Source organism: Haemorhous mexicanus, chromosome 31 (assembly GCF_027477595.1).
Source record: "Haemorhous mexicanus isolate bHaeMex1 chromosome 31, bHaeMex1.pri, whole genome shotgun sequence".
NCBI lineage: Eukaryota > Metazoa > Chordata > Aves > Passeriformes > Fringillidae > Haemorhous > Haemorhous mexicanus.
In genome coordinates this window covers 3,906,250-3,921,791 of record NC_082371.1, presented here as the reverse complement: position 1 = coordinate 3,921,791, position 15,542 = coordinate 3,906,250, and the positions used below count along the sequence as shown (strand labels likewise).

Below are 15,542 nucleotides of genomic sequence, written 5' to 3'. Positions count from 1 at the left end.
CTTCCAGCACAAGGAATATCCCCCCAGAGGAAAACAAGGACCAATGAAAACCAGAGAGACTTTTGTGCAATACCAACAGGGGTTTAATGTCAGAGAGAAGAGCAACAGCCGAGGGCAGGGAATCCGGGCAGTCCCGGGGGCAGCAGGGGATGCAGAACTCGGGCTCTGGGAGCAGGGAGCAGCTCAGGACCAGGATAAGCCAGGGATGGAGGGGTGCGGGCACAGAGAGGGGATGGAGGGCTCAGGGAAGCCCGAGGGATGGAGGGCTCAGGGCAGAGAGAGGGGATGGAGGGCTCAGGGCACACCCAGCGTTGCTGGGCACACTCAGCTGCCACTGCCAGGGGCTCCTGCCCGGTGTCCCCATGGCCCGGGCCGGGCTCCAGGGCTGGCACTGCCTCTGGAGGCTGGCACTGCCGGGGGGGCTTTAGAAAACCCCACAGCTCCCGCGGCGGGACCTGCCCCATCTCTGGGAGCCAGGCAGGGAGTAGCCCAGGCCCCGCGAGGAGAAGCCGGAGCTGTAGGACCTCCCACAATTGCCAAAGGAGCCCCCATAGCCTCCCAGGGAGCCCCCATAGCCCCCCAGGGAGCCCCCATAGCCTCCCAGGGAGCCCCCATAGCCCCCAAAGGAGCCCCCATAGCCCCCCAGGGAGCCCCCATAGCCCCCCAGGGAGCCCCCATAGCCGCTGTCACCTCCATAACCCAGGGAACGGCCGTAGCCAAGGGAGCCCCCATATCCAAGGGAGCCCCCATAGCCCTGGGAGCCCCCATAGCCCCCACAGCTTCCCAGGCCAAAGGAGCCCCCATAGCCCCGGGAGCCCCTATAGCCCTGGGAGCCCCCATAGCCTGAGAAACCCCCATAGCCCCGGGAGCCCCCATAGCCTGAGAAACCCCCATAGGCCCGGGAGCCCCCATAGCCCGAGGAGCCCCCATAGCCCAGGAAGCCCCCATAACCTCCAGACCCAAAGGAGCCTCCATAGCCAGAGGAGTCCAAATAGCCCCCAGAACCCCCAGATCCTCCCAGCCCAAAGGAGCCCCCGTAGCCCTGGGAGCTGAGGGAACTGAAGGAACGCCCCGGCAAGGCTGGGCCCGACGATCCCACAACGCTCTCCTGGGGGAAGGTGCTGAGCACGGGGCCCGGGATGGTCACCACCACCGGCGGGGGCAGGATCAGGGCTCTGGACTCGGGGCACTGCTGCACACACGGCTCGTTGGTGCTCTCGGCGATGGGCTGGGGGCAGCTCACGCCGCAGGACTCGCTGGAGTAGGACATCCTTCTGTGCTGGGAGGCTGCAAGGCACAGCAGGAGAAAGGTGTCAGATCCAGAAATTTCCACTGTGCTTTGCCATGGAAAATGTGGGAGCTCAGTGCTTGTTGCTTTCCAAATCTGACCCTTATCTGACCACAAAAATCACATTCTAGACTCTGCTTGCTGTCATAAGGTCCCCAAGATGTCACACACAGATGAAAACATCTGGTGTCATCTCTGGTGACACTTCTTACACTGTGACAAATCTGTTTTTTTCTCTTTATAAATTTATTAAGGCCAACTGAAATCTAGCAATGTATCTATAGGAAGAAGTGTCAGATACATAGCAGCAATTTTTGTAGTTTCATGTCCTTCCCCAAGTAGCCCTCAGCTTCCAAACCAGAACATTTCCCCTTATAACCCCACAAGGTGGGAATGATCACTCAGATATTTTTAAATTTTAGAGTCGCGCATTTTACCTAAAATGCCCGGAAATGGTTATTCCAAGTGACATGGTGAAAATTCACATTTTATTCTACAACGGCCTTCTCAGACCCATAGTTTTTAAATCTACCCATCCATAACATCAAAGAATTGGAAAGGGAAAAAAGAAGGATAGAGGAGGTCAAATCGGACTTACCCTGTTCACCAAGGCGAATAACTCAGGAGATGTGGATGGAGAGGCTCGGAGTGGTGGCAGCTTTTATACATTTCCCAAAGTGCTTACAAGGACAAAACGCCCTCCATGCCTCCGGTCCCACACAGAACAACCCTCACACGGAGGGATTTAATTCTGCTGGCTTTGCACTGCCACTCCCCACGCACAAAAATGGGCGTGAGGCCATGTCAGGACAGACTTGAGGGCATCGAGCTGGTGAATGATGGGGTAATAATCCCCATCACGAGCGCCGTCTTTGGGTTCGATGAGTTCAGATTAATTAACTTCGTCTTTGAAAATTCAGGTGAATCCCGTAAAAATCCACGGGAGCTGCACAAAAAGAGAGAGACAGGTATGAAAAATGAAGAAAATATCAATTCTTTCCAAATGCGTTAGAAACGTGGGGGTTTTATCTGTGTTTGCAGCTCAAATACCATTAATTACTCAACAATTCCAAGTTGGGCTCCACTGACCCATTCCCTGCTGGCTTTGGAATGTCACGGAGGCAGTGACACTTGGAGGATGTTCCAGATCCTTCCAGGACCATGAGGGGCTTTGTGAACGCCCACAGGAAATTCATATTTGGTGTGTTAGACACGAACACGGAAATGTCAGCGCCCAAAACTGGGGCAGGATCGTCTGTTCAGAGACGCGTGAGCTGAGGGCTCTGTGTCATGAGGCACAATTTCATGGACAAAACTTTTACAGGTGAGACTCCAAGAGCTGAGATTTTGGAACATCAATTTGAGACCCCTTTTGTGCAGAACAGTGATAGTTAAGCCTGAAAATTCAGATAATTTGCAGTCAGGCTTTAATTTCTCCCCTAAAATTTAAGATATTTCAGCAAAATGCTGCCTCATAAATTAAGAAGAAGCTGCGCTGGATATGGCAGATGATGTACTTGTCACAGTCATTCCAAACATGTTAATAGTTAATAAAATAAAGAATTTGAGCTCATGAATGAAAATTAAATCATTGCCAGCACTGACATTATTAATCAGGTGCTGATTAAGGAATCAAGAGGAGTGACATTGATTGATATTTTCAAGTGATGCTGTTTCATAACAAGGGATCTCCTAACTCAGAATAAATCCTCATAACTCCCAGCTCCATTTAATAGGATAATAACAGAAATTGCAAGCACTGACTATTAATGAGTATTTGTGAGGCAGCTTAAAGTCATTATCCTCCAGTACCTCTCATTATTATCAGCAAATCCTGATGACACTTCACAAACAGAGCTATTTTACAATTTAGAGGGAATTTATTGCCTCTCTTTTGCAATGTCATAAAATTAGAAAACAATTGTAAGTGGAAAGAAATTACATAACTGCAGGATGTCCCAGACTCATCCTAATCAAATATATTTTTATTTTATTATTGCTTTATTAAATTCTCCCTTTTCTCTGAAGTGCTCAGTACTTCATGTGGGGCGGGAAAGAAAATTAAGATTTTTAATGCATTTCAAAGTGAACTTCTGGAAGTTGAGATTTCAAATGAAATCATGAAATATTTGGAATTAGCTGAAGGCCGAGGCCTCTTCAGGCTGTACCAATTTCTGCCTCTTTGGGGACAACTTTTACATGTCCCTACTCAGCTACAAGGAGAATTCAGGTCCTCTCAGAGCCACGATTTTAGGTCCAGCTGGGCGACCTTCACCTGGTGAAGGTGGCACCACAAAGAGCTCCACACCATGGTTACCGTGGCCATTGAAATGTCCCAATTTAACAGGATGTTAAAGTTGGACTCAAGCAGGACTGGCTTTAAGCGATGACCCCATGACCACCCTTCAGCCCCACGTTCCCCAAATCCCCTCGGATTGCCCTCAGAGGGAGCTGATTGCCATCAGCAGTTGTGTCATAGCCACGCGAGTTTGGGAGGGACATTGCTGAGGTGACAGAATGGAAGCACCCACTGGCGGCGTTGGTTTTGTAATAAGCCAGGATGGGAGGCTCAGAGGGTGGCTTTGAGGAGGATATAAAAGCTCAGATCACCCACAGCCCTTCATCCACTGCTCCTGTTCCCATCCCGGCAGCGAACCAGGTAAGCGGTGTCACTCATCCCCATAAAATCTGAATTACTGCAGAAAGTCAATCAGCCTTTTTTCCTCTTCCTCTTGGCTTCTTTTTCGTGGGTCGTACACCTTTGACTGAATCTTTGTGCTATAAGTTTGTTTAATTCATCCAGCACCAAATTTCTCTTGCAAGGACGATCATGGTGAGACGAAGGCTAATACAATAATGAGATTTCTTTGATCTCACCTTTGAATTTATCTGTTTCCCTCTGATATTTCACACACAGTTTTTAATTTCGATTCTTCTCACCCAGCTTAGCTTTAAAGTCCTTTCTGCTGTGCCTTGCAGCCTCCCAGCACAGAAGGATGTCCTACTCCAGCGAGTCCTGCGGCGTCAGCTGCCCCCAGCCCATCGCCGAGAGCACCAACGAGCCGTGTGTGCAGCAGTGCCCCGAGTCCAGAGCCCTGATCCTGCCCCCGCCGGTGGTGGTGACCATCCCGGGCCCCGTGCTCAGCACCTGCCCCCAGGAGAGCGTTGTGGGATCGTCGGGCCCAGCCTTGCCGGGGCGTTCCTTCAGTTCCCTCAGCTCCCAGGGCTACGGGGGCTCCTTTGGGCTGGGAGGATCTGGGGGTTCTGGGGGCTCCCTGGCCTTGGGGGGCTCCTCTGGCTATGGGGGCTCCTTTGGGTCTGGAGGTTATGGGGGCTCCCGGGGGAATTGGGGCTCGTTTGGGTGGGCACCTTATGGAGGTTCCCAGGGCTATGGGGGCTCCTTTGGGTTGGGTGGCTCCCGTGGTTATAGGGGCTCCTTTGGGTCTGGAGGTTATGGGGGCTATGGGGGTTTCTCAGGCTATGGGGGCTCCCAGGGCTATGGGGGCTCCCAGGGCTATGGGGGCTCCTTTGGCCTGGGAAGCTGTGGGGGCTATGGGGGCTCCCAGGGCTATGGGGACTCCCTTGGATATGGGGGCTCCCTTGGCTACGGCCGTTCCCTGGGTTATGGAGGTGACACCGGCTATGGGGGCTCCTTTGGGGGCTATGGGGGCTCCCTCGGGGGCTATGGGGGCTCCCTCGGGGGTTATGGGGGCTCCTTTGGCAATTGCGGGAGGTCCTACAGCTCCGGCTTCTCCTCGCGGGGCCTGGGCTACTCCCTGCCTGGCTCCCAGAGATGGGGCAGGTCCCGCCGCGGGAGCTGTGGGGTTTTCTAAAGCCCCCCTGGCAGTGCCAGCCTCCAGAGGCAGTGCCAGCCCTGGAGCCCGGCCCGGGCCATGGGGACACCGGGCAGGAGCCCCTGGCAGTGGCAGCTGAGTGTGCCCAGCAACTCTGGGTGTGCCCTGAGCCCTCCATCCCCTCTCTCTGCCCTGAGCCCTCCATCCCTCGGGGTTCCCTGAGCCCTCCATCCCCTCTCTGTGCCCGCACCCCTCCATCCCTGGCTTATCCTGGTCCTGAGCTGGTCCCTGCTCCCAGAGCCCGAGTTCTGCATCCCCTGCTGCCCCCGGGACCGCCTGGATTCCCTGCCCTCGGCTGTTGCTCTTCTCTCTGACATTAAACCCCTGTTGGTATTGCACAAAAGTCTCTCTGGTTTTCATTGGTCCTTTATTTTTTCCCCCGGGAGCAGAACTCCCCAGCGTGCTGGGGGTTGCTTATCGCAGGATCTGCCCTGCTCCCAGTGTTTAAAATGTGGAATGGGAGTTTAATTGGGGTACTTAACACGATGTTGAGGAATGTTTGTTTAGCAATTTGCCCGTCATTAACTTCCCCGAGGTTCTGAGTAATTGTTCTTGCTCTGAGGATTCCTGGTGACACCCCAGGCCCCTCAATCACCACATCGTTTAGCAAACAATTAAGACATAATTGAGGCGTTTCTAAGCTAGCAGGACGACAAGGGAAGGACGAGACCTAAGTTTTCATTCTGTCGTTAAGTTTTGAAAGTTCTGCTTGCGTTTGTTCAGCCTGAGGAAGAGAAGCTTCGGAGTGACCTGATTTCACCTTCCAGCGTCTGAAGGAGCCGACAAAAAAATTATTTCCAAATGCCTGGAGGGCCAGGACATGGGGGAATGGGTTCGAATTTATGGAGAGGAGGTTTAGGTGGGATATTGGAATAAATTAAATTAAGTTTTGTCCCTAAAGCTGCTTTAGCTTTCCCACCACTTTCCCCCCATTTGTTGCTAACCAGGAATGATTATTTCATATTGTTCTTCCAGAAATGAGGAAAAAGGGAAAATATTCCCGAAAAAAAAAAAAAAAAGGGATATTACTCATTGTTTATATTTATCTAACTCCTCAGTGATTGGCGTGGTGTGACTTAAATGCAGATCTGCTCGGTACTCACAATTTATGCACAGGCAAATTTCTGCCAGAGAAGGCTCCAAAGAGAAAGACAGAGAAGGAACACTGCAAACCACAAATTGTGATGCGCCATCTATTTAATGAGCAAGAAGTGGAATTAAAAAAAAAAAAATACAGCAAAAGAAAGCAGAAGGGTTGAGTACAGATTAAAATTCATCACCGACTTCCAGGCAGTGCTTTACAGCTGGACACCCAGCGACAATCGAGTGACATTTTTCACCTCCCTGACTGCTCAGAAAGGCATCAGATGGGGAAAGCCGAGCTCCTGCAGCGCCGGGAGCTCAGGGCAAAGCTGCGGGGGTCAGCAAGCGAGTGGGCACGGGCTCAGTCCTGCATCCGATCGCGCTTTCCTGCATCCGATCGCGCTCTCCATCTCCTGCTCATCCCTTCCCGAGGCTCCCTCAGGGCCCGCAGCGGTTGGAGCGCCGGTAGGACCTCCCATAGAGCCCCCCCAAACCCGAGTACCCCAAACTGCCGAGCCCCGAGGAGCTGCCCGAGTTGATGGGGACTCCCCCGGCGCTCAGAGCATCCCCGACGGCGGCGGAGGCTGAGGATCCCACGGCGGTGTTCTGGGGGAAGGAGCTGAGGATGGGCCCGGGCAGGGTGACCACCACGGGAGAGGGCTGGATCACGTAGGTGGAGTCCTGGCACTGCCGCACACAGGGCTCGTTGCAGCTGTTGGCCAGCGGCGTGGGGCCGCAGGACGTGGGGGCGCAGAGGTCGTAGCAGGACATGGCTGTGGGGTGAGAGTCTGGAGGGCAGGGAGGTCTGGAATGCAAGGAGCGAGGTGGAATTAGTCACGTAATTAAGCTGTTGTGGTGATGGGGAGCGCGAGGAGCGCGTGGGGAATGAAAGGATGGGTTGGTCTCGGGTTGAAAGGGGATTTCAGTGAAGCTCAGAGCTCTCCACACCACAAAGGGCAGCTCCACCTCCTCCTGAGCGGCTCTGAGCGCTCCTTCCCCACCACACTCCTCCCGCAGCCCTGAAATAAGCAGGGAGGTGAGGGAGCAGGCAGTGGGGAAAGCAAGGAAAAGCTGTGCCCCAAAACAGAGGGCAAAATAAAACTCCTCAGCAGGTAAAAATGAGGAGCAGAAATTTCACCTTGAGGCCTTGGGTCTGAGCAAGGCAGCTCAGGGAATCTCCCTCTGGAGACATTCAGACCCTCCTGCCCAGGAGTCTCCCTCTCCGGAGTCCCAAACCCACTTGGAGGTTTTCCTGTGTCACTGCCCCGGGAGATCTCCAGAGGTCCCTTCCAACCCCGAACATTTTGTGATTCCATCCCGAGAGCCAAAAGCTCTGCCCAGATTCCCCACATCCACTCCCAGCTGCTGAGCAACGCTCAGGCAGAGCTCGGGACTTCTTGGAACGCAAAGATTTGGGTGACACCAATGAAAAAATCCGGGGTCAGCACAGGAACGACCTCCACCCTTCACAGAAGTCCCTCCCTGGAGAAAAAGCTGCTTCGAGGTCTCCCAGCAATTTTAAAGAGCGCAAACCTCGGGCTGCTACACACGAAGAGCAGAAAAAAAAACCCACAAAGACAGCAACAATCCAAAGAAAATGGGAAGCAGATCGAGACTTACCCTTTTCTCCAAGGAGAAGAAAGCAGGAGTGGTTGTAGCTCCTCCGACCGTGCTGGTTTTATACCCTGGCCCAGAGAGCCCGAGGACCTGGGACACAAATTGTGCTTGTAGCTCATTAGCAGCCAATTGCTAACGATTCCTCATATGCAAAATACCCCTGGCTGGGGATTTACTTTTCCTCTCCGTTCGTGTTTCTTGCCTGGATTTTGTTTCCTCCCTGTAATGTATGCATTCCTCCGGAGAGGTTTCTTTTATCCTCAAATCTTACGAGCCCGGGTAATTCCTGATGAGAGACTGATTCATCTGGGTCACTCAGGAAATTGTTTTGCATCCTAAGGAACCATGACACGGATGGATGAAACCATCGGGAAAGGTGCAGCGACCTTCGCTGTGAAATCCCCTTCCCCCTGCATGGAGGGCACAAGTTTTTGGCACACCTGGCTCTGAGACGGGCAGAAAATCCTGTTTCTGCCTCAGTGTTCTACCAAATTCCTCTCAAACAGAAGGAGAGACACAAAAATAAAGGAAATAAAATCATTAGAAAGCATTTAGAGCTGAACTCCCCCACTCTAAAGGGTACTGGGAAATGGATTATTTGAGGGAACAGATTTTATTTTCTTGACTCAGCAGAGAGCATGAAAGAGGATCAACACCTGATCTATTCCTTTATTGTTAAACCACCATGCTCCCATGATGGAATCTGAGACACAATTTGGGAACTGAGTGTCCAAGTCCTTCATCTCAGGAGTCTCCAGGTTGGGTTTTCTCCCTACATTAAACCAGGACAGCGATTGAGGTCAGCTGGAGGATGCCTGGGAATTTGGGGCTGCTCAAAGCCTTGCCCAAGCTCATCTTTGGGGTCATCAAAGACGCCAAAGCCTTTTACATCTGCCACTAAATTATTACTTTCCCCTGCTGGGCTTCCCACCATTATGCAAAATTGTTCCCCAAATGAATAGCAGTTATTTAGAGATGTTTGTAATGTTCCTGTTCCTTTTTTCCTCCTTTGAAAGCCAATTCTGGCTTTCACTTTGCACGTCTCAAAGATCACCTCGGCGTGCAGCAATTCCAGTTCCTTTTCAAAGGCAATTTCCAGATTAAAAAGTAATCGCAGACAATGCCGGAGCAGACTGGAGGGCAGGGCCGAGCATTCCAACCTCTCGTGGTGTTTCATCTCCGAGGCAGAGACAGGCAAATCAGCCCCGAACTGGGAGTATCTTCCCCAACATCTCCTGGGAAATAAACGCTGGTTGGAGACTTCTGAAGAGCAGAAGTCTTCAAAGTTCCCCAAACATTTCCCTCGACCACTCAGACATGCAAATGGGGGACGATCAGGAAACTGGCAGGGAAGAACTCTTTGAACATGACCAGGGGTTCAAAGGGGTGGCCAAGATTCCTGATGGATTCCACCAACTTCCCCACCAGCTCCAATCCTTCCACCTTGTCCTTGAAATACAAATCAGAATTTGCATCCCCTCAATTCCAGCCATGAGTCGCTGGATGTCCCCAGTTTGGGATGATCCAAAATGATGACAAAATGGATAGAAACCCAAAATGATGACACGATGGATGGAAACTCTCCTGTCCCTCAAGATTGACCAGACCTTCCCAAAGTTCTCGCTGCACACACAGAAATGTTAAAATTTTGGTTGTCCAGAGAAGCTGTGGCTGCCCCATCCCTGGAAGTGTCCAAGGCCGGGTTGGACAGGGCTTGGAGCACCCTGGGATAGTGGAAGGTGTCCCTGCCCATGGTTTAGATGGTATTTAGGCCCACCCAAACCATTCCATGATTCCCTGACTTTCCTTAATTGCAATAATTATCTATCGATTCCAAGAGCAGCTCGTGGTTTGAAAGCCAACTCATCCAAAGCTGCAGAGAAGATAAAAAGAGCCCAAATTCCACTTCTGAGGGTGATCCTAAGTCCAGCTTGTCTGGCTGGCTCCATCTTCTCCTCCCAGGAGCCGAGAGCTTTTGGGATGTTGCTCATGGGGAGATGACAAGGAGCAGTGATCTGAAATCTCCTGGGCACTTATCACAGCTGGAATTGCGCACTCAGGACTCCAATTAAAACCTGCTGCCACACCAGGGGCTGCTCCCAGGTGTGTGCCCAACATGCCAGAAGTCCTAAACAAATGGGATTTTGACTCATCCCCGCTTTGGGAGGCGGAGTTGGCGCGATGGAGTCGGGAATATTTAATGGATGCAAAGCAGGAGATGAAAGCGGCCTCGCGGGTCGTGGGTTTCATCCGCGGCCAGGATAAACCATCACGAACATAAACAGTAAACAAACCAATTTCCCTGCTGGGAACCCGGCCAAATGCAAAGCAAACCCACAGCTCCTGCGGGGACTGGGTAATAAAAGGTGCAGGAATGTCTGGGATCCTCCAGGCAGCCCCAGAAAGCCATAAAAACTCTGGAGAGCCTTCCTGCCTCTTCCCTTCTCCCCATAAACCCAGGAGATGCTGCAGCTCTGGCCTCAGCTTTGCAGAATTTGGTGCTGAAAGGGATTTTTGCTGACAACAAATATTTCTGCAAAAACACCTGGTGATGTTTTTTATTTCTGTGGGACCAAGGTGTTGCAGGTGTTCAGGAGAAATCCTTCCCTGTGGAAAACATTCTAACACGATATTCCCACTCGTTTTCTGCAGCAGTGAATAAATCACTTTCGAACCGACTGCAAACCCACCCAGATTTCCCTTTTTTTTCTCAGAATTGTGCTTTACTGGTTGCCACACCAAGTTTTAACCCAAAAAGGCCCTTTGGGACAGGAATGAAAGAGGGAACTGGCACTTGAGGGTCGTCTTTTATTCTGATGTGATTTTTGAATGTTTGGAGGAAACACCCCAACTTTGAAGGGAGTTTTTTTGCAATCTGGGAAGGGATGGGGTTCAGTTAATGAGAAGGGAGTTGCAAGGGTAAGGAAATTAATTTTGTTATGAGAAATATCCACCTGAACCTGTCCAAGGCACCTTCTCAGCAGTGCCTCAGTCACAGCCCTTTGGAGCCATTGGACTTTTTGGAATTCACCACCTTTGATCAGGGAATAGCTTCAGTTGAGATGGCAAAAAATATTAAATTAAACATTTAATTCAGACCAGGCTCCTCCTGTAATAGAACATCAAACTGCCAGCTTTCCACTGTCTTCTGGTGTTTATTAAAAAAACCTCCTCCTTAAAATTAATAATTCTTTCATTTACCTCCTTTAATTTCATTCCACTAATTACTGCAGTCAGCAGAACCTCATCAACATCTTTAATTACAGTTCAGCCTCATTCTGGACAGGCAGACAAAGACTCCAAGCGAGACTTTTCAGAGATATCAGGAGTTTTACTGGTTGACAGGAGGTTGAGTCATCTGGAGCCCTCAGGGGAAGTTTTCCAAACCTTCTTCCTTTAGGGTGTCTAAACCTCACCTTCATCCCAATCCAGGAGGAGCAAAGCCACACCTGATAAAGCTCAGCTCTTCTTAAAACACCCTAAGAGAGGGAAGGAACTAAAAATTCTTTAAATCTTAGTCCTTTAATCCCTTTGTCCCAGACTTGCTTCCCAACCCAGCACATTCCAAAGGGAGAAACACTCCCCACCCTTCTGTGCCTCCCCTCCCAGCCTCACCAGGGGCTGAGCTCAGCTGCCAGGAGATGCTGCACCCCAATAAAGGATGCCCCAATTGATGCTTCTCTCCCTCCACATTTCCCTGAGGAATCTCAGCTGAGCTCCCTTCTTTTAAAAGGCTTTTCCCAAGTATCACATCTTTAAAGATTCTCTGGTTATGTCCCAGCAGGGGGCACCCATTTCAGGGCCCCTTTTGCCTTTAATAAGGGGTCTCAGGATCGGTTTTAAAAGTTTTCCACCACCGGAATCTGACTCGTTCTCCTTTGAAATTATCTGCGTGATATTTTCTGGAAGTGGGGACTTCCAAAGGCACTGGAAAAGGGGCTGGGAGAGCAAAGAAGGTCAGGCAGACTCGGAGGGTGATGCAGCACGAATTTAATGGGTTGAGGAAGGGGAGGAAGCAACGAAAAAGTCAGGAATACATTTCCATGGTTCAGTAAGGACAGAACCCACTCAGACACACTCAGCGAGTGGAAATCTTCCTTCTTCATCAATGAACGACCTGCGCTAATCCAGCCATGCACAACAATTGCCAACAATTAATATTTTGCCTATGATGAAGTACAAAAAAAACCAAAACACAACAAAAAAAGCAGGACAAGACATTTGATCAGAAATACAAAGTAAAGCACAACAAAAGACAAGCAAAGGCCTGGTTTGGGGAGATGCCAAACTCCCACAGCTCCTTTAACTCCAAGCTGGTGGCATCTCATGTGGCATCCAAAAACTGTGGCCGTGAGCTCAGTCCTGCTCCAGGGACGGGTCGGGGTTCAGCATTCCTGGTCTTCTCCTCCCTCCTTAGCAGGGCCCGTAGAAGCCGCTGCGGGAGGCGTTGTAGCGCCGGTAGGGCCGGCTGTAGCCACTGCCCAGCCCTGGGTAGCCAAAGCCCCCAAAGCTCCCAAAGCCCAAGGAGCTGCCCGAGTTGATGGGGACGCCCCCGGCGCTCAGAGCGCTCCCGACGGCCGCGGACGCCGAGGATCCCACGGTGGTGTTCTGGGGGAAGGAGCTGAGGATGGGCCCGGGCAGGGTGACCACCACGGGGGACGGCTGGATGACCACGGTGGAGTCCTGGCACTGCCGCACACAGGGCTCGTTGCAGCTGTTGGCCAGCGGGGTGGGGCCGCAGGACGTGGGGGCGCAGAGGTCGTAGCAGGACATGGCTGGGGCTGGAGGGAATTCTGGAATACAGGAGCTGAGTTACACCCACATTTATCAGCAGCTTTCCAAGGGTCCATTCCGGGTTGGGAATTGAGAAGGAGATTGGATTTTTAGTGGGGTTTGTGTTCTGGCCTTAGGTGAATTTTCTGCTTGGGCTGTGGTGGGATGCCGTCACGCGACTGAACAGGCCCGAGAATTCACTGCTGATATTAAAGTGCAGCTGCACAACCTTAAAACTGCCTTGGATCCCAAAACTCAATAAATAACCCATTTAATAAATAACCCATTTAATAAATAACCCATAGCCATTTAGCTAACGTGGCTAATTAATGATTTTTATAACTTGCCACCAACACAAAACTCCCTCTCTGGTATAAAACCCCTTCCTCCCTCTGAGAAGAAACTGCGGCAACAGGAGTGAGGGAAAAGCTACAAAATCAAGGCAAAAGTTCTCTGTAGAAAGAGAATCAATAGGTTCAAACTCACCTTACTCTCGAAGGCAAAGGAGGGAAGAGAAGTGACTGGGAGAGCCTGGAGTTGCTCAGGTTTTTATACCGAGTTTTGAGTTGCCCAACGACTTGGGCCACTCTTTGTGCAAGAAGTGATTTATGGGCCACGACTGATTACAGGGTTTTTTGCCTCAGTATTTGTGTTTTTTACTGCTTCACTTCCTTATCTTGTGGTTTGTCTATCTGACCACAAGGTGCTTTCATCTTAAAATATTCCGGGCCAGGTTCATTCCTGGGAACACTGCAGGGATTAATTCAGCGGGATTTATTCAGCCTTCAAACCCCTTTGGGATCTGCTTGGTGTCATTAAAGGAGATTAGGCCTCATTTGCATAATGCAGCGCCCTCTTCTGCAAGGTAAATCCTGGGGGAATTCGCCGTGAGTGTTTCCAGCTGCTTTCCGCAGGGTCCCTGAGGTTGGAGAAGACCTCCAGGACCATCAAGTCCTTGGTCACCAGCCCAAGGTCTGCTCACTCCTTGGACACCTCTGGGCATGGAGAGGCTCTTTGGAAAAGGAAAAAGGAATTTTTCCATGGAAGAGGCTGCCCAGGGAGGTTCAGAGTCCCCATCCCTGGAGGTGTCCCAGGAATGAGGGGACATTAAGGGATCAATCATAGGCTGGGATTGGTGATCCCAGAACTCTTTTCCAACCCCAAATCCGCGAGCAGTCCTGGATGCAAGGATTAACCCCGAGATTCTCGCTCTGCTGGCACATCCACTCCTGAGACATGCAAATCACATTTAAATTAGGGCTGTCTCTGTGGGGATCCCCTGGGAACAAAACTCGTTTGGCTTGGGCAGAGCTTCCTGAGGACTTCAAAGTTTATCAGCAGCTTTATTGGAGTGCCACCATGCAAATGTCCCATCCTGGGCCCATTTCAGATCCCTGACCTAGATCTGAATTGGTGTATTTTATTTAATAAGATGTTACGAAGATTTGGGGGTGCAGGGCAGTAATTGGGCTGTGACATTGATGCCATTGTTTCCATCTGCAGGAATTACAGCTGCTTTATTTTAAATCAAAAAGGAAAAGTTCAAGGTGCGGCTTGAGCCATCTTGTATTTCAGGAGGATTCTCAAAAAAATTCCTTGGCTGTTTTTAGCTGTGTACTCCTCACTATTTCCTGTATTTTAAGGAATTAGCAGCTATTTTAAAAGTATTTCCTATTACTCCTAATATTTCCAGGAGTTAGTTGATGAATTAACTTGCATAACACCATCCACAGTTTCTTTTCATATTTTTAAAAATTTTCTTCATTATTTTTATTCCTCCTTCATCCGAGCTTTGCTTAGAAAAACAAAGCATGTTTCAATTTCAGCTGTGAATTTAAAAACAGATCTGGCAACATTTCAAATCTGTTTGGAGACTTCCTTGTAAGCAATTACAATAAATATTGTTCCAACTAAAGCCTTTATTTTATTGTACTCTCAGAATGACTTAATGGCCTGATTTTGAGATGAATTAAAGCGAGCAAATTAAGAGCTCACAGATTTTTGTCATCAAGGCCAGACCTAAATATTCAGATTATAATTAAGACTTTTTGCATAATGTGAGAACATCCTGTGAGTGACTGAACGTCTGAAAAAAGAGATCTTTAATCAAAATGGAACTGGGAGGTTGCTCACAGTCATCCCTGGGTAAAGTCTCCGGGCACAGAGGTGACCCCAAAATCCATGGAGAAGCAGAGGGAATTTCCCTGGCAAGAGTGGCATCTGCAATTCATTTTGAATTGTAATTAATTAGCTCGTTATGAAGAATGAGTTCCTCAAAGGCTTGCAGCCTCTGTAAAATTCTTGCAGCTCCTGAGTTCCCTCCTGTGCTGAGTTTTGCTTTTCTCTCAGTAATTCTAGACTGAGCTCGTGAGGACTTTATGGAGCCATCTGAGGTTCCCACCATAATCCAGGCCAATTCCAGAACTGGACACAATTCTAGAGCTGGACACAATTCCAGAGCTGGACACAGTTCCAGAATTGGACACGATTCTGGATCTGGACACCATCCCAGAGCGGGACGTGATTCCAGAACTGGACACAGTTCTAGAGCTGGACACAATTCCAGAGATGGGCACGGTTCTAGAACTGGACACAATTCCAGAATCAGACATGATTCCAGAACTGGACATGATTCTAGAGCTGGACACGATTCCAGAGCTGGACAGAATTCCTGGTGGAATGTCCCCAGACCAGAGGGGCAGAATCCCCTCCCTGGATTCTTGCGGTTGCCCTGAGCTGGGTTTGGGACTTTGCCCCTGGGCTTGGCCCAGTCCCACCTCTCCAGCCTGTCCAGCTCCCCCTGGATTGGGAATTGTTTGAACCCAAAGGTGTTCCTGTGGTTTAAGGTGTTTAATTCAGTCCCTCTGGCCACATCTGCCTGGAATTTGGGGTTTTTGCAGCCACCCCCCCCATTCCTGGCTGGAATT

The 15,542-nt window shown here is 50.3% G+C and overlaps 4 protein-coding genes across 4 annotated transcripts; 1 reads left to right on the top strand and 3 right to left on the bottom strand.

The window, feature by feature from the left end:
• Window positions 1–60: 60 nt before the first annotated feature.
• On the bottom strand, window positions 61–2,022 carry LOC132340186 (scale keratin-like). The gene is made up of 2 exons (XM_059871031.1): window positions 1,887–2,022; window positions 61–1,287 (listed from the first exon to the last, which is right to left on the bottom strand). Exon 2 carries the CDS (start codon window positions 1,268–1,270, stop codon window positions 425–427), a length of 846 nt encoding a protein of 281 aa, XP_059727014.1. The 5' UTR covers window positions 1,271–1,287; window positions 1,887–2,022; the 3' UTR covers window positions 61–424.
• Window positions 2,023–3,914: 1,892 nt separating this feature from the next.
• On the top strand, window positions 3,915–5,485 carry LOC132340187 (scale keratin-like). Its single transcript, XM_059871032.1, has 2 exons — window positions 3,915–3,947; window positions 4,268–5,485. Exon 2 carries the CDS (start codon window positions 4,285–4,287, stop codon window positions 5,119–5,121), a length of 837 nt encoding a protein of 278 aa, XP_059727015.1. The 5' UTR covers window positions 3,915–3,947; window positions 4,268–4,284; the 3' UTR covers window positions 5,122–5,485.
• Window positions 5,486–6,321: 836 nt separating this feature from the next.
• On the bottom strand, window positions 6,322–7,988 carry LOC132340204 (feather beta keratin-like). The gene is made up of 2 exons (XM_059871060.1): window positions 7,846–7,988; window positions 6,322–7,030 (listed from the first exon to the last, which is right to left on the bottom strand). The coding sequence occupies exons 1-2, from the start codon at window positions 7,959–7,961 to the stop codon at window positions 6,664–6,666; spliced, it is 483 nt and encodes a 160-aa protein (XP_059727043.1). The 5' UTR covers window positions 7,962–7,988; the 3' UTR covers window positions 6,322–6,663.
• Window positions 7,989–11,816: 3,828 nt separating this feature from the next.
• Window positions 11,817–13,257, bottom strand: LOC132340233 (feather keratin 4-like). The gene is made up of 2 exons (XM_059871100.1): window positions 13,102–13,257; window positions 11,817–12,635 (listed from the first exon to the last, which is right to left on the bottom strand). Exon 2 carries the CDS (start codon window positions 12,613–12,615, stop codon window positions 12,256–12,258), a length of 360 nt encoding a protein of 119 aa, XP_059727083.1. The 5' UTR covers window positions 12,616–12,635; window positions 13,102–13,257; the 3' UTR covers window positions 11,817–12,255.
• Window positions 13,258–15,542: the final 2,285 nt, after the last annotated feature.

Bases quoted from the DNA above. Each gene is read 5' to 3' on its own strand.
- LOC132340186 (XM_059871031.1), bottom strand. From the start codon at position 1,270: ATGTCCTACTCCAGCGAGTCCTGCGGCGTGAGCTGCCCCCAGCCCATC.
- LOC132340187 (XM_059871032.1), top strand. From the start codon at position 4,285: ATGTCCTACTCCAGCGAGTCCTGCGGCGTCAGCTGCCCCCAGCCCATC.
- LOC132340204 (XM_059871060.1), bottom strand. From the start codon at position 7,961: ATGAGCTACAAGCACAATTTGTGTCCCAGGTCCTCGGGCTCTCTGGGC. The intron at 7,031-7,845 runs GTAAGTCTCGAT...CTTGCATTCCAG, and splicing joins TCTTCTCCTTGGAGAAAAGG to ACCTCCCTGCCCTCCAGACT.
- LOC132340233 (XM_059871100.1), bottom strand. From the start codon at position 12,615: ATGTCCTGCTACGACCTCTGCGCCCCCACGTCCTGCGGCCCCACCCCG.